The sequence below is a fragment of the Onychostruthus taczanowskii genome, unplaced genomic scaffold (genome assembly GCF_017590055.1).
Source record: "Onychostruthus taczanowskii isolate IOZ18803 unplaced genomic scaffold, ASM1759005v1 scaffold9, whole genome shotgun sequence".
Lineage (NCBI taxonomy): Eukaryota > Metazoa > Chordata > Aves > Passeriformes > Passeridae > Onychostruthus > Onychostruthus taczanowskii.
The window spans coordinates 13371115-13397713 of NW_024506993.1; the positions used below are offsets into that span (position 1 = coordinate 13371115).

A 26599-nucleotide genomic window follows, 5' to 3' on the forward strand; every position below is an offset into this window, starting at 1 on the left:
CTGTTCCAGCTAGCAAGCAGAACGCCTAAAACACCCAGAGATGGGACCTGGCACCAAGGAAGCAAAAGCCTCCTGCCTGTAAGATCTTAGTCATTGATAATTCCTAATACCAAGGGATTTATTTAATATTTTGTGACTTTGGAGATGTTTTCAGCATTTTTTCTTGGGAAAAAAAATTTCTCTTGGGATAAAAGGATTTTTAAAAGTCATAAGGCATCTCTTTGACTTGAAAAAATATATAAAAGGAATTTAAAAAAAAATGCAGTAAAAGGAGAAAAATATCCCAAATTATATAAACCCTGCTTCAGAGAAATGATAGCAGAATTATATACTAATACTTGATGATTTAGAAGTATTTCACAGCCCAAGCTCAATGTAGAAATTTAATGGAACATTTCTGCATTTCAAGGCTGTCTAGTCTACACATATCTCAAGGATTCTGTATGTTTTCATCAGGGAGCATGTATTAGGAGATAGTGAGGAAATGTCATATTTTCTCTGTCCTAGAAGAAGTAGAAGCAAACAAATTTAGCTTTTTTGCAAGCAAATACAAATTATGGAACTGTAAGCAGAAAAAATAATTTAGTTATCATGGTATTTAAACAGGGAAAGGGAGAAATATTTTTAGGTTGCCAATATTTCAAATTAGTCATAATCTGATCTTAGCTTAATTGCAATTACTGCTTTTCCTAATACTAATTTTCCTGCCAGCTGGAAATTAAAATTGATTGAAGCTACTGTGGTTTTTCAGATGTCTTAAGTACACCACAACATGAAGAACATGACAAATTTATATTTTAAAGAGCTCTGAACACAGAAATTTCTCCAAGATCCGGTGTGATTAACCTAATACTCTCAAGCCATGTTCAGCATGTGTGTTACAAGGGAAGGAATACTGACTTCCTGATCTCCTGAAGATGAGTGGAATGGTTTTCTTGCCAGCAGGCACTTTAAATGGGATATACAAAAAGACAGTGCTGTTGTGAAAACCTTTGCATACATTTCCAAACATTCTTACAGCGAGAGTTTTGTTAGACATCCACTTTCTAACTTGGAATAAATACACCTAATAAAAACCCACTTAAACCAATGCATATTTAAAACAACTAAAATATTAAGACTAACATTTCATAACAGAGATTAGTATGGTGTAAACCTCTTTCCGAAGGTCACATTGTACAAATCCTACTAATTTAAATGGAAATACTATCTTTGAACTGAACAACAATTTGGCTTGTGCAACCAGCACACACTCCAGTGAGCAAGAAAATTTAGTGTAGCATTTACTACTAATGCTCAGCATGGTTTGAGGCATGGTACCGAACAGATACAGCCCAGGAAATTCAGGTTTGAGTGTCTCATTAGCACCATACTTGCACACTCACAGCTGTTGTTGAATGAACCTGGGTGTTTCTAGGGATATATCTCCTGTGTCTCTTGTGAGGAATAAAGATAGGAGAAATACCTGGTCCACACTATACTTGGTTTAGAATCAGAGACTTTCAATTGAAAAAAGAAGAGAAACTGGTCACTACAGCAAATAATCCAAATTCAGTGAGTCTCTCTACCACAATGACTTTCATGTATTCCTGCAAACACTTGCTGCTTTGGATGATTTTACCATTTCTTAGTTACTTCACTTAGTTTTCAAACAGTCCTTTGAATATAGCTGAAATATATCTCCTGGTAACAAAAAATATATTAAGCATTCTGTCTTTACTTTCAGGTCTTACAGCATAAGCCATCTTAATGGAACAACTACATGTAACATTTTCTAAAGTCAAACATGAACATTATTAACTTTACCAGCAGACAGTTCTTCTTTTCAAAACCATAGACTGCCATGAGTAACAACATATTAAAGATAGGGGGCATCCATTACACCTTAGAGTGCCAGAGTATTCTGCATTATTTGTACATTTTTGTGTGGTATCACATATAATAATGGCTCCATAGTCTTAGATGGGTTTAAGATGCTAATTAAATGGTAGCTAAAGAGATACTTATTTTATCTGAGAGTCAGAAGCAGGTGGCAAAACCCTTTAAACATAAAAAGTGTACAGTTAAAGCTGTAGAATCTCCAGAGGTCAAATTTGTTCTTGCTGCTTCACACCTGAGAAAGCAGAATATGTTCATCTCTGATGCAAAACCAGTGACTGTAGGAGACAGACCAGCTGAGCCAGATCTGTGCTGATTCTAAGTTACAATGTGTGATGCAGAAAAGGATAAACAGGAGAAGTGCTTTGATTTGAAAGGCTTTTTGGGACAGTAAAATTTAAAAGCTGTACTTAAAATATGGTCTTTCTCTAAGGCACCAGCCCATAATTTTTTAAAAGAAATGCATTTCTCACTCAGAATTGGAGTCAACAAATGGCAATACTTTGGTGAAAGCCAGAAAAGATATAAACCAGAGGAGCTGATGCAACATTGCTTTTATGAACTTTGTTTGAGCCTTGCTTTCTACTTTGAAACAGAATGAACTGAAAAAAAAGAATAACTGGATTTACAGAGAAACTTCGTAACCATCACAGCTGATGAAACAAGCAGCACCAATTCCATACATTTCCCACAGGCCAGCACAGTGCACTCAGTGGATAAAAACACCTGAATGTAAGAAAAATCAGACTGAAGTGATGCTGTACTACAAAAAGTAGCTGGGATACCAGCAATCAAAATTGTTGTTATGACACAAAACTGCAGAGGTATTTTTCCTTCCCTCCATTTCACAGATGCTGGCAAGGTATTGAAATTTTATAGTGAGTCCCATTACAAGACAGACAAAATAAAAGCCACAGATAAATATCTGTCAAGACTGCAGTTGAAAGGTATAATCTTTAACTTGTCAGTCTTCTTGTATGGAAAGAAAAGGAAAAACAGAAAGGATGGAACAGGAAAAGCATACAAATAGCCTAGGATTTGTACATTTGATACTTGTTCTTAAAGAACAAGAAAGTTGCCTGAAGTTTTTCAATGCTTGTATCAATTGGGAAAATTTGTATGCTGCTACCAAAAAGGAATTTCAGCACTTAATTTTCCTCTGTCCTGCAAAAGTAATACTTTGCTTTGGAATAAATTTGAATAAATATGAATACAGATATGATTGCTGGAGGTCTTTGGGGAGAAGAAAAACAAACAAGCCAACAGATTTTTAGCAAAAAAAACAAAAAAGGAAAAAGAATAATGGCCTGAATTAGAAAAGACTTCTCAAATAGACACAATATGAGGAGAGACAGGGAGAAATATTAATGTGCAATTGTGCCAGGTAGGAACAAGATTCCAGCAGGAAGCAGCAGGAAGAGAGAAGCAAGCATTGGAGAGTTCAGGGGTAGAACAGGATGGAAGGGCAGTCACTGAGCTCAGGGCAGAGGTGAGGAAGGCAAAGCAAAGTTTGCAACCAAAGGTGGGAAGGAGGAGATCTCCAGCCCCAATACTGGTGCAGGCCCTCACTCTGTGACACCGAGCGTGCCACCTCCAGTGTTTTCTGGGAACACCAGCTGCTCTTTCACAAAAGAGATTACTGACTTCACCCTTTGCACCGGGAGTCTTAGCACATGCAAGAGGAGGATTACAGCACTTGCTGCTTTAATTCATTCACATCCACCTTTACTCTCAACTGAAAAAAAAAATTCTTTGAAATTGTTGGTTTCTTCTGTACAGGAATTTGGCACTCATGTCTAGCCTAACCTCCTCATTCTTAGACATTATTGTGAAGAGATGTCATCTACTGGCACCTCAATCTCATTGAAATATACTTCTTGCTTCAACTTAATTATTAATAGTCTTTAAAATAGAAGTGAGTCCCTACTGACCTGTGTTCATTAAAAAACACTTGGCACTTCCCACAAGCCTGTGGCTGTGTCTGTATTCTTAACAGGTTTGTACTCAGGCAATTGCCTGAGTGAAAAATCAGTAAAATATCAATTGCCTTTTAAAATACCAACTGGAAAAAATAACTTCTAGACTTTCAAAATAAAAAATCCTTGTGTGTCATGTTGCTAATACAGAATGGATACCTGCATTCCTGAAAAGGGTGAGACACCCCTAAACATGCAGCCTGTAAGTGCACCTGTACTTTGCAGTACAAACGTGTGCTGTAGGAGAAGGGAGAACTGCCACATGTAAATTGAAATCAAATTATTTGCTGATTTAAGCCTACAGAAACAACAGCATTTCAGAACTCAGAAAGATTCAAGGCAGAACAATGACTGTATGCACCTACAGACGCTTGAATTCTCCTGTGTGCAAACCCAGAACACGAGGAGCACTGAGCCATGCAGGGACCTGGGTGACATCTCCTCAGTGGCACGTGGTGGCTCTGTTTGGGATGGCAGTGAGCCACAGGCACACCCCACGTGTGCAGGGCTGAGACACTGCTGAACAGGAAAGAAGGAGGCATGAAATAGAATGGGGGAAAGTAAAAAGCTAACAAATTAAAGCAGCTCCAGACTCCCATCTGACAGAAGACTCTATTTTCAATTCTGTTGTTTGATGCAATTTTTGTAATAAGCCAGGAGAAAATACTTTATCTTACCAAAGGAAGAAATCAGACCCAACCATCTTATCAAGCAGGAAAATATCAAAATGAGAGAAATAAGCTTTAAAATAGAGAAGCTGGGGGATACTGTTTAATGTTGAGCTGTGGAAAACCAAAATGGGCAAGATGCTTTGTGAAGGGCCCTGGAAAAAGCCTTCAAGGGTTCTTGGTGTATATCCAAGTCTGTGCTGCAAGGACTTTATTAACAAGTGAACAGTATAAAAATAAGAACTGAGGATTTTGGAACAGGTGGAAAGATCACCTGCTCACATTCTGCCAAAGGCCACACAGGAGGCTCAGTGCACCCACCAGCCAATCTGAGATGACATATTCTGCATTTCTTCCATATGCTCCTAAACAGAGTGATCCTGGTATATCTGTTTATTTACAACTAGCATGCAGCATATTTTGCCAGTTTTTCCTCTTTCAAGGCAGTACATTTTCAGAAGTTTTAAAAAAAAAAAAAAACATTACTGAGAGAGGCTTTAATAATGACACCACTTCAAGGGCTGATTGAGCTGATGAAATCAATTCCTGTGCAATACCCAACCAACAGCTCTCCAAACAAGCTGCAGGAATCAGTTAAGGCAGCTTTTGATGCAAGAGCACACAGACTTGGTAGAAGGGCGGGCTGAGTCTTGGCAGCACGGCTAACAAATGTAATTATAATGATAAAAGCTCACAAATGGCTTCATTCTGCACTGTCACTCACGGCACAACCTGCTATCCCTCACTCCTGCTGCACACAATGACCTGTGTCATGCTTGAGAAAACAGCTTCCCACTGTGATTTGACTCTTACTGAGTGGCCAGATGGGGCAGTTTTGCTTCATTATTTGTGTCTGTGAAGTGGAAATGCCAACAGAAAGATTCATTACTGTCAAGATCATCTCTGCAAAGCTCCCTTGATTTATTAGGGCATAAACTGCTGTACTGGCTGTAATGAGACATAAATGTTCTGTAAAGCCTATGAACTCAAGAAGGAAATACACTGCCATCAAGAGGCTCGGGGCCTAATTTATTAACAGCTTCTGTCATACAAGCAGCACTGACTGTGGCAGTTACAGGAAAAAAATGTAAGAGATTTCCCAATAACATGTTTATACAAAAGAATCTCTTCTGGTTTTTCCTGAAATTTTTTCAGTGCTGACAGGTGAAATGCAGTGGAATTGATAAATATGATAAAATATCAGCATCTCTCAGATTCTATTTAATGTTGAGTTTATGATCCAGACTTATAAATCAAAGGATAAGGAAGCTTAAGACTCAAGTTATCTTGAAGGGAGACAATTCCCTGTCCAGCTTCTGGGTGTTATTGATTTTTTTAAGCCCTACATTTTGTGAGGCAGTCCAGATTCTCTTACATCTTTATTTCTTTCATAGACCTTGCCTACTTTTGTGATTAGTACAGTACAACACTCCTAAAATATTACATCTGTTTATGACAACAAACAAGTGTCAAAGAAATACCAGAACTCCTTGTTTGTGTCTGCCGTGAAGTACAGGCATTATCTGAACAGAATATATCAGCTGCTTATCCACACTGAGAACATGAACAGAGCACTTCAGCAATACAGGAATAATTCCTAATTCCATTAGCCACAAAGGGCTTCTGACGTGGGCATGAGGAGCTGGAGAGGCTCTCACAGTTCAGCCCTTTGGATTCTGTGTTTCTGTCAGTTACAGATTCATCAGGTAGTTAAATCAATGAAGCAAACAACAACCAAAACAAACAAAAAATGTAACAACAATAACAAAACCCAAAACAACACAAACTAAAATTACAAAAACCTGGCACAACTTAAAAATGGGTCCAAATCTGCACCCATGGTAAAGACTCCTCTGCACATTCATAAAGAATGTAACACATTATGTTTACACTCAGTCAACACATTAGAGAATAAATTAAAACATCCAGCTATAAAACTACACTGTTGTACAATAGTTCCTTGTAAAATCTTACTAATTTTTCATGTATCTCTTCCAAAACTTAGAGACATACATGCACAGTGTAGACTAATTCTCAAAAGTCTCTTTTCAGAATGCTGTTTCAGAAAACTTTTTTGCAAGAACCTATGCCACAAAAGAAACTTCTCTAGTGGGAAATATATCATAATCTGAGCAGTTCTGCACAGATAATTAAACCCACATAGAACTTTTTACTATTAGATCAGCAAAATTAATGGAGAAAAATAAAAGTACAAAGATATCTGCTTATTATGGCATGATAATCTTGCCCATGCTTCTAATTTCATAGCCCAGCCTCACTCAGAGGGCAACTCCATTTTGTACTGGCACAGCTCCTGTGACCAGCTCTGGATCATGTAGATACTCTAGTGCTGTTAACACTTGATTAAACATTCATGTGGGAGTGAGCACCAGTCTCTTTTACCACTTAACAACCCATTAATAAGTCACTTTGGAGAAAGGAGGAAAATTCACCTCTTTTGTTCAGCCACTATCTTTTGGAAAGGCTAGGTCTGTACATCAGTAGAAAAAAGAAAGCTTAGTATTTGTATGGATATAAATGAACATAAAGTTCATTACAGGTATTTGTAAAATACCTGTGTGGCTTCCTTTACCCTTATAGCTATTAAATGTTCCAAAATTTAAAAAGCAGCACAATAAACCAAACTAAACCAGGTGTTTACTCATCTATCTCTCACTAAATGATGGACAGTTTTTTAATGAATTACGAAGCTTTGAAAATGCATGGAATATGGCAATGTTACAAACCTTAGAGCTGAGCTCACATTCAGCTATTTTCCCCCTCCTCAGCAAAAGCAGCTGTGGTTATTTATACAGCATGAGCATTTTTGTGCTGAATTCCTCTCCCTTTCCTGAGAGTCCCTGTGGTGTACATTGTGCACAGATCCTGTCCATCCCTGCTAACCAGTTATCCTTAAAGATAATTCTTAGTAGTTAGCAAGTGAATCTCTGGAAGAGCACATCTGAAAGTGGCTCTGGTGCAGAGTGGCACAATTCTTGTCAGAGTTCCCTCAGTGGATTCAGGAGCCTGAGGGAGGGATTCAGGAAAGGAATTTGCCAATGCCCTTAAAGGTTCAATATTTGTCAGCCTAGAAGTATGTTCTGACTGGTTGCCAATGATTAATGACTGTCATCTGCTTGCCTGGGAGAAGAGACCATTTTGAGCTACTTTTGTGAAGGCTGTGAAGGGGCAGGGAGGTGAAAAGACATTCCATACATCCCTGCTGCTATGTGACCAAAAATTGCCTGACCTCAGTCTAGCCATGTCTACTCACTTGGGAAAGGTATGTGAGGATTTTATAATGAACCAAACTATGATTTTGAAAATCGTATTTATTATTACCTATTGCTAATCCAAGCACAGCACAGTCAAAGACTTCACTTTTATATTCACCTTTGCATATAACTGATTATTGTATATAACACTGTTAAAACCATAGGGAAGCACCCAAAAATTATATTTATGGTCCAATGGCTTATTAATCATTGCTTGCTGCACACAAATTCAGAGCCAAGTGCATTTTTCTGTCTGAAATGGCACAAATATGACGTACCACAAAGGCACCCTCAGATGTCTGGCTCATCTCTAGTTTCCATACATGGCCTTTTAAGGAGAATTTAGGTCAGCCAAAATAAAACAGTTTGTTTCAAAACGGGGTGCCACATGTCAAAATGTACTTAGCCAGTAAAATTTTTAGCCAAAAATTCAGTATTATCAGATATGGTGCTAAAAACTCTGCACTCACAGTTTTCTCATGCTGTTTGTGTACACACTTGAATGTTTTCTAAAAATGCTTAAATGTATCAAAATATTTTTACAAATTATTGTCATAGTTATTAGAATTATGCTGATATAATTTTTTGTTCAAATAATTTCTAAGTTTTGATGATTGGCTGAGTTCTGTCACACTTTTAAAAAAAATTCTAAACAGTTCCATTGGCTATATAAATACTGTGGGGACTACTCTTCATGGAATCAGTGATAAGTCCCAGAATATAACATAACTCCCATTTTGACAGGATTGTACTGAGTAACACACAAGACAGTGCTAGAAAATACCTCCAGCAAAGAAATGAAAACTCATTTTTCAAGGCAGCTAACAGGATCTTTTGTCTTGGCAAATATTGCCCCCTGTGTGAGATACAAATAGCAAGCTACTATTGATCTGTACTTAGAGCCATTTTCTGAAGAAATTCTTCCAGGAGAGCTGAGCACACAGAGTTGATGTATGGATCCAGACCTCCCAGGACAGCACAGCCCAGAGCAGGATCTGCTGCTCCAGCAAGGCACAGATACTGGGTGTCCCAAAAATGGGCCCAGCTGAGACAGAAGCGCTGTGCTGACAGCGTGGGTTCTCCTCTGAGGAGCAGAACCCACCAGGCTGTGAGGAGACACATGGATATCCCTGCCTGAATCATGGGGTGTGACCCTGCTGACCCCGCAGCAAAGGAACAGAGCCTGGGGACAATGAGGAGAAAAGAACTTGGTCTCAGTAAAAGCCCAGAATAATTTCTGAAAGGTGGGCTGTTTATACCTGTCCAGCACAACACAAACCACTCAACACTAGAAAACAATGGGAATCTCAGATTACTTGTATTCCCTAGGCAGCTTCTGTGGTTCCCACTGGAAATTGCCAGCAGTACAACTGCAAAAAAGGTTTCATTGGTGGTGCTCCCACAAACTGGGGACTGATGAGGGACTGTTTTCCAATTTCAAGTGACAAGAAATGGATGGACAGAAAGATAGTTGAACCAGAGTCACTTTTGCACACAGGATGAAATTCATTTTCCATGAATTTTTGTGTCTATAAAACTTGGTAGCCTGAATATTTTATGAAAACTTACCCCCTAGCGTGATGCAAACGTTGCCAAAGCAAATGTTTACAGTTTTCACCCATCCCTACCACAGATGTTTCAGTATTTGGACAAAACTCTTACTTTATGAAAGATTCAGCCATTTCTTTTTCACAAGATGAGCGTACTCAATAAATGTATGCTCAGTTAATTGCACTCTCGAAGATTAAGTTAATAGAACAGACAAAATGCCTAGGATTTTTTTTATTTTGCTTCTTTAAGCAACAGTTAAAGATTTAGACTGAAATATGATTCATTGAAAGGTCAGTATTCTGTCTTTGGATTTTTATTCTTAGGAAACTTTCTTCATGGTTGTGCTACTATCTTATATTATTAAATCAGCTAAAAAGCACAGAAGCAGACAATACCCAATACTACCTTAGACATTATTAAAACCCCAAAGAATTCTTCTTCATCAGAGGCTGAAATACCGAATAATTTGATTTAAAACTCTTAGAAAAATTACTTTTTTTACAACAACATCTTATTTTATTCTTGCCAAGAGGATTGCCCAACTTGCCTCTAATATTTGTCTGTTGTCTCCATTCATGCAAACTTCCAAATTTTCCTTTAGGCATCATGACAACAGAGACTAGTCATCTTTCTAAGGGTGTTTGTGGCATTTTTCCTCACACAGTGATAACTTGTTTCAGCTTATTTTTAAAATAGGTGATATGAACATAAAAACGATGCCAGAAGTTGCTGAATATTTCCAGATCCTCTTGAAGCGTGAGAGCTAAGGAACTTGATTGTACAATTTGAGAAGTAAACAATTTTCCAGGAAAACAAACCCTTAAGTGGCTTCTGTCTTTAATTGTCCAGGCTCTGTAGGTGTTCTATTTTATGAACCTCCATATAACACATATTTTAAAATGTTTTATAAATATTTATAGCTGCTCCTATTTTCATAATAACATGCTGAACAGCAGTCACTGGCATATAATACACTTTACTACTACAATGGATTTTAAAGCCTTCTTCAATTACAAGTCCTGGATGATTCAAAATCCTTCATGTTTTCACAAGATATGTCTAATGACATAAGATGGCAGAATAAAGACTTCTCTCTTCTAACAATGCACTAAACTCAGCTTCAATGTTAAGATCCAGCAAAAAGCTCTCAAGAACTTGTAAGGGGAAACCTCTGTGACTGAATTGAAATCTTAAGAGAAGTCAGTGCACAAATGATAGCCCACAGAAAGAGAACATATTTATTCAGATGTGCAAATCCCATTCTGTCAGTTCTGCAGAGAGACAATTACGTTAAGTGTAGTAGAGAGGATTATGGGATGATGGATTTTGGAACCTCATGGAAAAGAATAGGTTTTTATCAGTTTTGCAGCAGACGTCTGCACATGGGAACAGAACACAAAAGTTAAGTCTACAGAGGCTGCCATGTTTTACAGAAGTCTCAGAATGCAGTTAATGCTGTTATGCCAGTTTAGAAAAAGTAGGTATAAATACAGTGAGATAAACAAACAGTGCTCTTTAAATGGGTATTCCATAAAATGCCTAACCACTAACAAAGTTAAAGATTCAACCACTCAGAAAGAATCACCAGACCCACAACAGAGTTCTAAAGATGGGATTGTTTGGATAACTTGTTTAGTTCTTAATTCAGTAAAGCACTTTAATGTATGCCTGAATCCATTGCTCTGGTTAGCAGGGATGTAATAACTCACATATGTAAGCATTTCACTGAAATGAATACTAAACTAGACATACATGAGCCCCTGCATGGAATGAATCTCTCATACTGCCTTGATATATGTGCATGCATTGAGGGATTGTTCCACAGCCAGACACCACGAAGGATAACAGAGGTACTCTGGGAAAATGGTATATATGAATAATAATTTCATATAAACAACGTCTGTTGTACTTCCAAACCAGCAGAATTTGGCCTCTCAGAGTAAAATGAGCAAGAAATACCATTTGCTGTATGTAACGGGATGCCAGCAAGAGAATACTATACCAAACATTTAACTTCCTCTCTTTGTAACATTCCCTTTCCAAACATCTCCTGAGATTTGATATTTAAACATGCAATTTACCAACCTTCTCAATTTAATGTAAATATCCAACAGAAGTTAAAGTTTCCCTGCGTAATGAAACAACATACTACGGCTTATTTTGATACAGTGAGAGTTACAGAAAATAGGAGTGTATGAAGATTTCATTAAGAGAAAAATTATACAGGAATGAACTAAGAATGGACCATACAAACAAGGTAGAAATATAATTCAGAACTCAGAAGAAAATGTCTGAAAACAGTTATTTTTTGGTGTGATCCATAGTCTTCCAGGATACTTACCAGCTGCTTACAGGCTGTTGGAATTTCCAGAACTAGCAAGAAATCTGACCAATTGGTCAGGAAAAGATGCAATAAGCCATTTTCCTGTTCAGGCCTCATGACTGCACCGTCTCCTCTGCTCATGTTCCTGCATCAAACTGGGACCATTCCTCTTAATCATCAAAAAGTCTTTAATCCTGTTAAAATGCTTGTCCACTACACAATACTGGTTTTGACTCAAGCTTTATCTTACATTAAAAAAAAAAAATAAATAGGGTTATAACAGGACATCATAAGTACAGTTTTTTAAAACTTACTCCAAAAATACATGTGAATTTTTCACTCTTCACTGTAAAGTCAGTGAAAATTTTCACTTTGTAACTTCTGCTCCACATATCAGAAAACACCTATTGAGCAAGTTTGCAGATCTGTGATATCCTAATTTCAGGCTGTTAGTGGAGGAACCAGAGATGAGTGGACATAACTCTAGTTTTATCTCTTGCACCAATTTAGTTTTCACTATGACTGTTGGCTGTAATGTAATGTTTAATATAAAATCACATTATTTCAACTCTTTCTAAAAGGCAAACTAAACAGGAAATTTGTGAAGACATTCAATCCAACACTTAACTTTTTTTTTCCTATCTATAGTTATTTTTAAAATTATATTACTCCAAAATAATTGTTTGGAGTACTGTATTATCTCTTTATTGTCCAATGCAACCAAATGGGTTTCATATAAGCACCTATGGTCACCTTTTTGGTGGTGGGTCCCTCACAATCAACAATATACATTCTTGGTATTTTACAGAGACTGTTGATACTCATCTAAAATAGAACAGCTCTGACAAATTTCAACATCTCTTTCTATAATGTTTAAGAAGATGCATACATTATAAAGAGAATTAAAAACAGTCTATAAACTGAATCCTGGCTTTTAGATTAACTGCAGCATTTCTCAGTTTAAACCACACAAACTAAAGTACAGTTTTTATTATGCTGTTAAAGAACTTCAAGAAATAAATGATCTCACCATTTCCTTAAGCAGATGACACAATTCTTCACAAAAAACATTACCTCAGGAATATATGTAGTCCACAAAACAAAATAGGCATATTTGTGCAATTATCATTCCCACTTTAAGTGTCTTGCTTCTGGCATGATAATTTTGAAAAACTGAGACCTTACAGCTCATAAACTATCAGGAGAAGGTTTGGTTGTTTGGGGTTTTTTAGTAAACAGAATAATATATATATCACATATCAAATCCATAATATATCAGCTTCTTATTATGATATTTACTTCTTATGTTTTGGTCTCTCTTGTTAATAATGGCCATCAGCCAAACATTTCAGCCACAAGGAGTTTTATGCCAGAGGCAAATAGTGATTATTTGTAGTCATCTAAGCACATTTTATGGACACCTATTTTATCTCAAATTTTGGATCTCTCTATGTCTACATACTACATAAAAGTTATCTTCTTTTTTTACGAGGAAAAGGAATATTTTTTGTGTTACTGATACTCATGAGTTCCCAAAGAGTACTGTGGATAATCGAGTTCAAATTGTGGATTATTCTCCATTTAGACTGTCCCTTACTTATAAGGTGTTCTGTATGACTCACAGCTAATTCACTTTTGTATCTATTTCTGATTATATTACAAATATTAGCACAGGAAGGGCACTTTGAATATGTATTTTCAATGGGTATAAATTGTCATTCAATCTAAAAGTCTTCAAACATTCAGAAAGCATTAGCCCCTCCATGATTCTAGCCAACAAGTGACTGTATACAAGAAGCAGTAATCCTTCCTCTGGCAATCCATACATACCCTGAGGATAATATTTAATTACCTTTATCTTCACAAAAAACATCTCTCCATTTGTTTCAATTTAACACTGCAGGAGAAGTTTTTTCGTGGCAAATTAAATTGACAAGTGACTGAAAAAGAGGTCTTAACTACTCTGAGTGTCATATGAAAGAATTAAAGTAAAAACACTAGTGACAAATTTGTAGGAATCATTATGGTAGTTTTGACCAAAAACCAAATTCACTGAAAGAGGACCTACCCGCCTATTTTTCTTACTAAGAGGAGAAGTAATAAGGCAAAATAAAACCTTTTTTAAACTTTTTTTTTTCTCAAAATGAAATCACACTTGGGGCAGGAATCTAGCTGTGATGAGTTGTTTCTTTTTATCCTGAAATCAAAAACTTCTGTTTGATCTCATACCCCATCTTTAATCATACTACAGGAGGGCCCAAAAAGGTAAGTAATTACTATAAGTTACATCATAGCCTGAAAAGCCTATAAAGTGTCTGGACCTTCTTTTGTTCTTGAGATAACCAGTAATAAAGCACCAGGTTTGTGCAGCAGTAATGGCATCTGCCTCCAAAGTACGTCAGCCTGTTCAGAAAGAAAATCAGTTTAATAACATCCAGACAGGGCTGCACACGAGACATCCAGTTTGCTGTACGAATGCTCCACATGGCAGCTTTGCCTCATTCCTAAGCTGCAGACTTGGTTAAGGGTCTGCAGAAAGGTTTGGAACCTTGGATGGCAGACATGAAGAGAAAGATGATTTGCCACCACTGCGGTGCCACGACGCAGCCACCCATTCCCCCGTAGCCTGTTCTCACAGCACACAGTAACTTCTTTAGTTTTCATGCCATGTTTTCTTCTTCCTTTGCTAAAGGAGGGTAAGGAAAGGCTCCTCTCCTACCCTGTGGCAGAAGCTAAATGTTGTGAGTATTATATACCCAAAGCTCAGACATTTATTTCATACATAGAGCAGGTGAGAGGTAATCAACTATTATCTATCCACTGGATATGTAATCATTAAATAAACTCACTAAATTGGTTTCTAGTTAAAATAAAAAGACAGAACAATTAAATCTAAATATTTATTTAATAGATCTCTAATATAAGTGAGTGGATTAAGAGTTTTAGTGACCAAGTGACCAGTTCTCAGAAATTATAAGTATTTTCTTAAATATTTAAGAAAGCCATATATTATTAAATGTACCATAAATACTGATCCTGTAAAGGTATGCATAAAAGTCCAACATAATTGAGGAGCTATTAACTGGTTATTACTGCCTGCAAATCTAGTATTCTATTATGAAACCAAATCTAAATCCAGCAAATTTCAAGGTGTTGCTCTCTGGATTCAATTATAATTTTAAGTACTGTATATAGATCCAGAGACCTGCCAGACTGTGAAATTTTTCCTATAAAGCAGATGTAAGAGTAGGTATAAACACTTGAAAGTCATGGAACTATTTATATTGTAACTTCAACGGTTCCATTCAGACATGGGCAGCGCTGGCTGTTAGGTCTTTCTACACCATAATCATTTAGCAGTTGGAATAAAGATGTTATTGCAGTTAAGCTTTATATTCACCCTACTTGAAGTCTTAGCACTGATAGAAACCATCTTAAATCTCTGCCTTGTTGTAATGGTTCATAAGCACAAAGAAAATATTTCTGTGCCATAGAGAATTAATTCTACCCCGAGCCCTCAGAATAATAGGAGACAGACAGATGAAGTTCTATTCCCTGTTACTTGCCCAGAAAAAGAAAGGCTGCAGAATAACTAACAAGGTAACTGGATACAGAGGTATTTTTATCCCAGATTCTCTATCTGGATTTGATTCTAGAAAATGAGGAAACTTTAGGTGGGATTTTGGTTTCCATTTGACTTGACTTGGTCAGGAATTAGTGCTTCTGGTTTTGCATATATTTACCATAGCATATAGCTCTTTCACATAATTATGAAAGTAAATGCTCTTCAGACTCAAAGACACACCCAAAGGGGAGGATAAAGTTCAGATGATTCAATGATTCTTTTGCTTTCTTTTCCAGGTTTTACATATTGTGAAGCAAAGACCTCTCAGGCCAAGAGCAGAACATCTCTCTCTGGTTGCCCCCAGTCATGAAAGGTCACAAAGCTGACATCTCCCTTGACCACCTGAGTGCTTTTGGCCCAAAAAGAATGCTAAAAGTCTGTACCCAAACTGAAATACCGACTTCCCCTTGATCTGAATGAGATTTTAGACTCTGCTCTCAATGATGTTTATGGAAGAAATGCTTTTTGGCTTCTCCAAAACAAGGAATAGATGGGTTTTGTAGAAGTATAGAACCTGACAGCCACATAAAAACAATGGGAAATGGAGGAGAGAAAAAGGACCCTCAAATATGCAAGCACTGGGTCATTTTAGCCAGTAGAGCAAAAACATCATGAGACTTCATGGAGTTGTCAGTGAGTTAATAGAGTTTAAAATTGTTCCCTTACACATTCATGCAAATGTTGTGCAAATTCATGGAAGAGAATTTATTTTATTACTATATCATTTTCCTTTGCAGTATCACAAGATTCTGCGAACAGTCTTGCTATATTAGGAAAATGTGTTAAATAATATTTAAGTAGATACTTTCGGTTCCAAGTTTACTAATTTTCAATTAATGATTAAAATGGTTTTCAGCTGAGAACCTGACAAAGCTTGAAGCTCTGTTAATATCTCTAATCTCATCACAATTCCATTTTTTGATGCACTAAGACATTTTAGCAACACTTACAAGATTAATCTTTATGGAATTTTCTGTTAGTTATTGTTGGAATTTTCCACTAGAAAGGAAGTAGGACAGTTTTATTTAAGCAAAGATCTTTAGTGGTACTATCTTCTGGGAGCAGACCTGAAGCACTATCTTTCCATGTAGTCTCATCTGTCTGTCTGTCTGCCTCTCCTACCCATGGCCTTTCATCCTTTTGAATTAGAATAAGGGACCTGGAGAAATACCTAAGTGCAGTATTTTCCTTGCTTTCTGATAATGCATTTGGATCTCATAGTAGGAGCAATTATATAGAATAAAAGCATGATTCTGGTACAACTGACATCAAAAAGATATTTTGAGACTTAAAAGGCTTTCTCCTGAAATATGACATTTAAAAAAATAAAATTATTGCAACTATATTATAGCTCTTATTGTAAACAAACACTTCCTTGGTACAATTCCTATTAAATACTTATTTCTGCTACATGATGAAAAGTAGGGATTTTATATGAGATGTGTAGATTTATTTACTCTTGTGGATTAATTATTCCCTTTTTGGTACTTGACATGGCAGAGTTGTCTTGAATAATCAGAGACATTTGAAAGTACTGAATGTGAGTTTCATGAATGAGAAAAATTATGTATATAGCACAAACTCATTTCTAATGCGTGAGAACCAGCTCCTTAAGATTGCACCTATGGCCTCATAAAAAAAAGGAAATAGATGTTAACAACTAGTCATATAAATAAAATATAGTGTGTTATAAAAATAGCATATACTAGATTTACATTTAAAGTAGCAGAAGATACTAAGTAAACATGGGGAAATATTTTTGGGGTTTTTTTTCCTTTTGCTGAGGAAGACAGAGACTCATAAAAAACTCAGTAAAATTAAAGCATTCCTTCTTTCAGGGAAACAGTCCAGAAGATGATTTTTAACAGTCTTTTGATGGTCATAATTTCCTAGTTCACGCAAAAAAATCAGGCTGATTTCCTTCAAAAAACTCAATTGCTTAATTTAATCTACTTTGGGGGTTTAACTGGAGCCATTTTATTCCCTTTCCTAATAATTGCAACATTTTATTTTAATGCCTTATCAGAAGGAATATGATTTTTAATCAGTTGTTAGGCAGAATATATCTCCAATAATACATAATAAACTGCTGTTTTCCCTGTTTACATGGTATATAGATATATGTTTACATGGTATATAGATATATATGTATTTTAAGGCTATATTTTGCAAAGATATGAATGATTTTTAGAAATTATCACTGACAAACTTTTAAAATCTTCACAGTTGCATAAAGATATTTTTTCCTTTCTATAAGAGAACAAGATGCTTATGTTGCAACTAATCATAAACTATTTACTATTATCTAACATTAGATCAGCTATAACTGTAATTGATACTTTGCTAACCAGGTAATTGAGGTAAACAGAAACTTTAGAATTTACCTCAATTAGAGTTATTGCCTTTTCCACCACTGTCTACCCCAGTATCACTATGCAGGAAAAACATAAATTATAAGAAAGATGGCAGGGCAATACACAGATAATAGGGAAAACTATGTACATTAAAAAAAAAAAAACCAAACAAACAAAAAACCAAAAACAAAAAAATCAAGCAGTTCAAAAGTGTGATTTATACATTTAAAAACCAGCTTTGGAGAGAATAAAGAGGGTGTAATGCAAAGGTAGTGAATTTCAAGTGCATGGCATGCATAATTTCTAGGCACACTGACACTGCAAATATGTAGGATATTGCATTTTCAATAGCCTTCCTTTCTAGAATAACAAATCCAACAAAGACATTCAAAGCTCTAATGCATTAAAGCCTACATATGGAAATCTTTTACATTTTTCATACTAAAACATTTCAGGCTGAAAGGAGGAAAAAAAGATTTTTTTTTTCCCCCCATACGTGTTTCTTAAAACACAATTTACAAGGCTGTGTTAATACATTAAATATTTTTAGAAGAGTTGAGCAGAATATTGCATATTAACTAAAAGCTGCTCCCCATACATCATGTCCTTGCTGGACAAGGCAGGACTCTTGATGCTAGGCCTTTGCAGAAGAATTCCCAATGGAAACCTCTCCTGCTGCTCTTTGCAGCAGCTGTGCCGAGCGTGGTTATCTCAGATGGAGCTGTGGATTAGCACATGAAAGATACACAACACGTGTTTTTGTGAAAATACTTAGCTGACTCTTTCAGAGAATTCTTTCCTTGCTGATTTGCTACGTTAAGAGTTTCCCCAGAGTCTCTTCTTCTTAAGAGAGGAACCAACTCCAAAGAATAAGAAAGTGCAGCACCAGAGGCACATCCTTCTGAGAGACTCTGAGAACTCCTTCAACGCCAGTTTTTGTTAGATAAAGTGAAGTGTTCTCATGGAATATCTGAGGGCTTAACAACTTAAATTAGATGGTATCCCACTGAGTAAGAGAGGAAAGACTGGCCACACAACATTTAGCTTTCAGGCCTTCTTTCCAGTGGATTGACACTATGTTTGCATAAAACAGAAGTCACTCAGAATTTTACAAAAGAGAACCATGACTAAAAGCTGAAAATTAAAACAACTATGTTTTTTCCACAGAATACAGGACCCCATACAGCACAATCACATGAATCAATTACTTCCTCAAACTGCACTTCCAACCATGTGGTTGTTGTTGATGTTTCCAGAGGCACATAACATGGCAAAGAACTACAAAAACTTCCTAAAATAGTCCCAAAACTTGCTTTAGATGAAGAGATAATGTAGAAGAAAATTATGTCACATAGAGACACAATGCCCACTAGAGCTTCCTCATCAGGTAAATTCAAGACATTTCTGCCCTACTGTGAAATTTCCACTTTCTATATAATAAGGTAATTTAACTCTGGGCAAATTTCTTTATACAGATCAATAAAGCCAAATACATTTTTAACAAAATCTTACCATCAGCTCTATCCCTCACTCTGCCAAATGAAGTAATTAAAAATACTGAGTACTACATCTGCTCTTTCTCCTGTCATAGTAAGCCACTCGCTGTCCATAGTACATACCCATCTTCAGCTTGAAAAGGCATTGAATTATTAATGTGTATTTTGGGAGAAAAAAAAAAAAATTTTCATACTTAATGATGTGTCTCAGAGAAAGGATTATCTAATGCTCAAAAACGTAACCTGGAGGGAAATAGTGCCTTTATATCTTATTAACCTAAGTCCATTAACACAGTGAAAGGTCATCTCTATCCTCAGGGAATACCATACAAGCATCTTTTTTTTTTTTAATTAGTGACCCAAAATCATTTATAGATCATTAGAAAGATTGTTACTGACTTTTCAGTAGATACACACTTTAGATTGGATATGAAACTTTGGGTTTCCCATTCAATAAAGGTGATAACTCACTTACTTTTCTGTCTGGCCAGTTGTATTTTGCAAATATGGTATCGTATGTATCCACAGCTCCATCAGTGATCAGCATTATGGCTTGGCTGCAAATGCTTCCTTGTCCTGTGTGATTGAACTGCAAAAGGAAACAACCATTAGGAACAGCACATCCCTGTTATATGAAGATAGGATCACACATGGATTTTGTCAAATCTCTAGCATCCTTAGAAGAAGTCAAAAATATTCAGGCTGAAAACATTTTATCATAGATTTTGTGTTCTTGGTGAATCTAAAAATAAGAAACATACATAAATGTAGCACTACCCAAAATTAAAATGGTATTCCCCTGGTTTTGGTAGGTAATGAGTTTTGATGCATCCATAGGGTTTACTTTGATTCAAATATCATTTTAAAAGAACATGTTACACAAAAAGAAGTAATGAATGATGATTCTTTCTGAGAAGTACAGGAGATACACAACTCCTGAGAGACATTTGACTGTTCATATGGCATTCATGTTCACTCAGGATTACATTCCATATGCTATTTTCCTTTAAATATTTATCTGGGAGAACCCAGCTCATATTTATATATTCTGAGATTCTCCTATTACCCAAAATGAATATATAGAAGTAATTCAGGCTGCTGAAGTGCAGTATTTGAGCACAGGTACTCAGACAGCAATCCTCTGGCATAAGCAAAGGAAGCTTCATCCTTAAACAAATGGGATTTTCTCCTGTCAAAGAGCAAACACATTGTCATAATATGAGCTTTGATCTCTTCATTCTGGAGTTGGTGCTCTGATTCTGAATCCATGTGTCTCCATTTGCTTTGGTTGCAGAATAGGTTCTTATTTGTCTGTGTATTGCCTTATGTATTCAAGGTACTTTGGTGAAAGATCCATCTTTTAGAACAAAAAAAAATAGCAAAGTTGTAAAATTATTTGATTTTGAATTTCTCTGTATTTAAAAAAATCTATGAACAATAAATAAATGGGATATTACAATTACTTTTTTGTAGTTTTCATGTACATTATCACATTTGAGGTCAGGCAAGACCTCATTCTATCTCCCCTCTCTTGATGCTGAGAAAGCCAAGCAAGAACTACCTTGTCCCACCTCACCAGCCTTGCTGTGCCCCAGAATTGGGTGGTCTCAATTAAAAAGCAGCACTTGTGTTCATAGGTGAATTACCTTGCAGGGGCTCTGACTGCTCTTGCAGTTATGAAAAAATATTCAGAGTATTCTGGTTTGATTTGGACTACCAACAGCTCTGTCTTTTCAACTTTCCACACTCTGTTTGCCCTTACATATTCTCTGTTTTCCAAACTCTAAAACCCACTTCTCCTAAAAAAGTTCTTCTAAAAATTTCATCTTTGTAGAAATGCCTGCAGTAGGAACAGGTGGGTGGTGGGTTCCAGAGGTCCTCTGTCTTTTCTGCCTTCACATTTCTGTCTCTGAGTAACCACACCCATGTTCAACAACCATTTCCACCACCTGCATCTCTCCTCAAGATCAGCTTCCTTTTCATCCAACAGAAACCTCAGCAAACAGTACCAGAAACACTCTGCCTTAAAGGGCAGCTAATGTGGATTTATAGTTGTATTGTGATCACTGCCTCTGTAATTTGCAAGGCAGTCACTCCTTAAAATTCTCCCATCATGACAGGTTTTCCAGTCATAACCAGAACCTGAATTATTAAAGTGGGGTTCTTTCATGATCTTACAGCCATTAGTTTCGCATAAAGGTGAAGTTACTTTGTTTAGGGATATCTTCCTCACATGGACAATATATTTTAAAAGTGACAAGGTGTCTGAAAAGAGAAATTAATGAAGTGGAAATGCCTTTGTACATTTATTTTAAAACACCACTCTGTATGCATCTGCATTATTCTACACAGTTATCTGAATATTTTGAAGAATGGGATTAAATTCAAATACTTTGATGAGTAATATCTTCTCATATTTGTCTTAAACTTTTAATTTTATTGAATAGCAAGAGTGATGAAAGTGTTTTCCATAATAATAACAATGACAAGGGGCCTATGATGAACTACAATTAACTCAGTGATTCATCAGTTAGCAGCAAAAATTTCAATGCATCCTGACATTTACAGCAGTTGGTTGTGATTAACAGTCTTTGAAATGTCACAGAATTTTATTTAATTGGTTATGATTTTTTTAAAGGTAATCACTTCAAAGAGCACATTTGTCACCAAAAGAGATAATTGCAGTTGTCACATGACATAGTAGGTGTCTAAGTACTGTACCAAACACTTGTGTATTCTGCCTCTCTATAGTGTACACTGCATAAATTGACAATTGGAAAGGATTTGGAAGTGGATTTTTAAACACGCTTTTCAAAGGTATCAGTAGCAAACATCTTCAAGTCTTGACAACTGTAGCAAATATTGAAAGGTAATTGCAAGGCAAAATTGACTGAGTTTAATTAGTGTAACCCCTGAACCATTTTAAAATCCAACCAGAATCTTTATAGACTGTGTAACACAAAGCTTTCTCTATTTGTTTTATTTTTCCTTTACTATACCACCACCCACTTCTTTCCCCTCCCCATTCACCCACTTTTTTTTTTTTTTTTTTTTTAATGAAGAAAAGACATCCTTAGTTAACCTATAATTCAAACAGGCTTCTGGCACATAAAGGTCACATCCTGTAGACAAAGTGGAAAATGGTTTGCTGTACTCTGCAGAGGGGAGATTTAGCTTTTCCTCTGGCCTAGGTGGCTTTAATTGAATCTCCCAGAGACTTTGCAGATACGCCTGTATAAAATGGAAAATATTTTTATACTGACATTTCTGGAAGTTTATATGCAAGAAGGATTGAACCTATTTAAAAGTTCATTTTAATGTATAAATAGAAGCAATTAATACAGCACCTTGAGGTACATACATGTAACATAGTCCATCATGATCTTACAGACCTCTCATCATGGGTACACTTCAGCACATGGGATGTCAGATCCCTTTGGTCTCAGAGCTATCAAGTTATCTAACAAGGTTTTTATATCACATCCATCACTATAATGTCAGCTACCTCACAATTTTAAACCAAAGCAAAACAGGTCTTGTTTCAGATCTTTACTTCCTGCAATGTGATTTTTTTTTTCCAGTTTACACAGATTTGGAGGACTAGCAGAGAACATCTCTTGCACTGAGGCATTCATACTGTTTTTCTGGTTCCCAAGACTCTATTTGGTGCCCACAATTGTTAGTAACACCTCTACAAGCAGCCTACAGTGTCCTTTACTTCATGCACCTTTTCCCATTGTCATTTTTGGCATGCACCACACGAAGGCATTAGTTCCACACTGTCTGACTGAACACATGAGCAGTGGGTGGAAGAAGATACTCCTTTTTCATTTTAGGATTTTATGCCTGGAAAAGAATCAATCAATATTGCCCTTCAAGATGAACACACAGGAATTGGAACCATTAATTAATCTAGGATCACACAGCATAAAGGCAGGCACACTTGTCAAGTCAAACTTTTTTGGAGAATATTTGGGTTTGAACTCTTATTTCCAATGTACATCCTTCAATCAAAAGACACTTTGCAATTTAGTTTAGATGAGTTTTTTTCATCTTCCAGCAGACTAACACACTTCAGTGTTTTTTTCACAAAAAACACGATTATACTTCAGGAAACATTTTAAAATATTTTCATGAATATAAACTCAGTTGAAAAAAGGGAAAACAAGAAGGAGGTGAAAAACAAAAAGGATCTGAAAAGCATGAACTTACTTCATTGAGCATGTTGAAAGCTTCATTTAAAGCAATGTCCAGCATTCCAATTCCTTTTGCAAAAAGTTTGTCAAGGTGTTCCCTGAAATGCTGAAACATGAACAGGAAAGTTTTGTTTGTCAGAATGTTGTTACAACAGACCTGTCAATGATTAAGGATTTGTGAATACTTGAGACCAATTCTTAGGCTTAAATGACCACATTCACTAATTAACAAAATAATTTCCACTTAATCCTTTTTGACTTTTTAAGGAACACTAAACTGAGGATGTGTTAGTACAATAATAAGGCAATGGCATCACATTTTTGATACATTTTTGTCTACTTATTCAATCAAATAATTTTGTTTTGGTTTTTTGTTTGTGCTTTTATTTAGAGATCTGCTTCACATTTTCTTTTCACTTCATATAGTAATTTTATATAATTTTTAACTATTTTCCTCTAGGTTTTTGAAATCTGATACTTAATAAAAATAATTATTTCTGAAATTTAGCTTTGAGAGTGCACACCTCTAAAAGATGGTAGATTCTAATCATTAGGTCATTGAAGTATAAAAGCAGTTTATCACTCAATATTAATATTACACTTATTAAAAACTGTTCTACAAAAGAAGACAATTAATTTGCAAGAAAAAATGAAGCTCTGTGTGGTGGGAAACAGCAGGGGAGGCAATGCTTATGTGAAGTGCTATTTCAGTCTTCACAACTGGCTAAAAAGTACAAAAGAACTGCAAAACAGAAAAGGGTACTTCAACCCAAGTAGTAGAGAAAAAATGTCAGGGCAAGACATATACCACTGAAATATCAGTTTAAAGAAAAAGAATACAGGCTTTCAGAATGAGATAAAAATCACCTTAATTCCACTTTCAATAAGTTTCAGAAACCAAACAGATCCCAAAAAGCAGGAGTCCCCTGCTCTTAATGAGCCAAAAAGCATAATTCAACTTTACAACTTAAAGCTCTTTTTAGTAATAAATTGGTTTATCTCAGCCTCTTTTTGCTGTCATTTTGGAGCCCTTGTTTGACTGGGTATCTGTCCAACTGTGTGCACAAACATTCCCGGGCAACTGTATGCTTAATTCCCATCTGCAAATATCAGAATGTGCAATAGCTAATTGCAGACTCATATACCTAATTGACATGCATAATCTTGGTAATTCTGAATGCAAATTAAGCACACAATTATGACAATCAGACATTGATGTCTGATTACAAAATTATAGGGTCAGAGCTCTGCCGAAGTTGAGCGAGGAAGCCCAGAAGTGTTCAGATGGGGAGGTGTCTGTGATCATCCAGAAGGGTCTGGAAGACATGAGTGAGGAGAATGAGGGTACAAATCCACATGTGCAGGTAAGTCAGGTATTCCAGAATTTAAATGAGGAGGAAGTCAGGATGGTTTTTAATGTCCTTCATGTTCTGTGTGTCATGGGACAGCTACACAGAACACTAAAATCACACCACTGTTGCATATGGCTTCGGCATAACTGAACAAAAGGACAAATTCATAACCAATTATCATGATTGAACTTGGAATTTCTCTTATAATGAGGTTGTTAAAGGCATCTTTTGGTACACCCTAGTGTATTCCCCTTTTTTAGCCTCACAGTTAAATGAACAACTGTAGAGATTTGGGATCATACTTGGTTAGATGATTACATTAAGTTTTCATTCTTCGGGGATTAAGTAAAATTGTCTCTCAAAATATGATAGCAACTTGCATTTTTGTTACTTCTTAGTTTCCTACTTTTGATTTATAAGGATTTAAGAGTTAATGAATTCAAATCATTCAAGTTAAGCAATTTATTTCAGCAAATCTGTGCTTGGGAGTGGACACATATTCAGAGCCCTTTTCATAATTCAGAACACAGGCAGTTGGGGAGGTAGAGGGGGCAATTTGAATACAGGCAAGAATTTGATTTTCCTTTCCTGATTCCAGGCCATTGCAGGCAATTTAAAAACTCTTCTGAGATGAAGGCCAGAAACTGAATTTTTGCTTTGTGGCAGAAGCTGTCAAACTTGTAGCCAAAATGAGACACTGATTTATCTAGCCCATATAAAACCTGAAGAATGATTTGCTAATTTGGTGGCAATTCTCAGGAAATTCTAAGGCAACTCCTTTTTCTGGTCTCTTATCTTAGAGACTGCTGTAATGGTCTCACAAGGTTTATTGAGATTAGACAAGCTGACTGGTATCTATGATCACAAGAAGATGACAAATTTTTATATTCTGGAAGCAAAGGGAAAGTGATCACCCTCCAAGCAAGCAGAGTCCAGTGTCCGCACAGCCATGGGGGAAATTCTTTGGCTTCCATTAAAAAAATATAAGAATACTCTATAACCTTCAAAGTTTTATCCTTTCCACACAAGAATAAAAGGAAAAGAACAAACTACAGCCATCTTCATTTGACATCTGAAAACAGGAAACAAACACATCTGAAAGCGAGTAATGATACATGATCACAGACAGCTGAGCTCCAGTTCCAGTTCAGAGCTGTGATAACCAGCCCATCTCAGACACACACAAAAAAGCACAGAAGATGCCAGCTGAGGCAATCCCAAATGCCCAGCATTCCTGCTCACTGCAGCAAACATTTGCAGAATTATACCAATGGTTTTTTTCCCCAGCATCATGACAAAGCTTGTCACAACAGTGAGCTTGGTTCACCTTTTAACTGGCACATGGATGAGACCTCACAGGTTGCTTTAATGCATTTTAACATGGGAACACTGCCTAAAGCCCCACACACAGAGAGACATCGCTCTGTAAGTTGAGCTTGCTATGGTCTACAGCAGATCACTCTCCTGGAAGTCCTGGAAACCTGTTTCTCTTTATATTATCTCTCTCTGGCACTGACAAAATGGAAGGAAACCAATAGCAAGTTTACTCTCATGAACTGACGCTATCAAGTCCCCATCTCTACTCTTCCCACTTATCTAGGAAAAATATAATGCATTTTTAAATTTAGGACTTCAGAATTAGTTGAGTTTCATTTTCATTACAACCACCAAACTTTTGATTTCATTCTTGTTAAGCCAATATGCTGCACAGGAGTCCCAGTAATTTGCACAAATCTTTTATTGGAGCCTACTTATGTTTACCAAAAATAAGGTATCACTTGTGATGAACAGGAATACCCAAATTAGATTGGCAACACGACCATGGATTCAAGGCAATGAATAAAGCATTTTCCACTGATTCCAAAAAGGAGCAGTTCACAACTAATATATGCACAGAGGTTATAC

The 26599-nt window shown here is 36.3% G+C and overlaps 1 protein-coding gene across 1 annotated transcript in view; it reads right to left on the reverse strand.

Moving 5' to 3' along the window:
* The window catches only part of CACNA2D3 (calcium voltage-gated channel auxiliary subunit alpha2delta 3), a 408036-nt gene that overhangs the window by 174794 nt on the left and 206643 nt on the right, over nucleotides 1–26599 (reverse strand). The window contains exons 10-11 of the mRNA XM_041425790.1: nucleotides 23359–23448; nucleotides 19622–19735 (exon numbers count right to left, since the gene is read on the reverse strand). Coding sequence (XP_041281724.1) covers nucleotides 19622–19735; nucleotides 23359–23448 — 204 coding nt within the window. The remainder of the gene's footprint in view (nucleotides 1–19621; nucleotides 19736–23358; nucleotides 23449–26599) is intronic.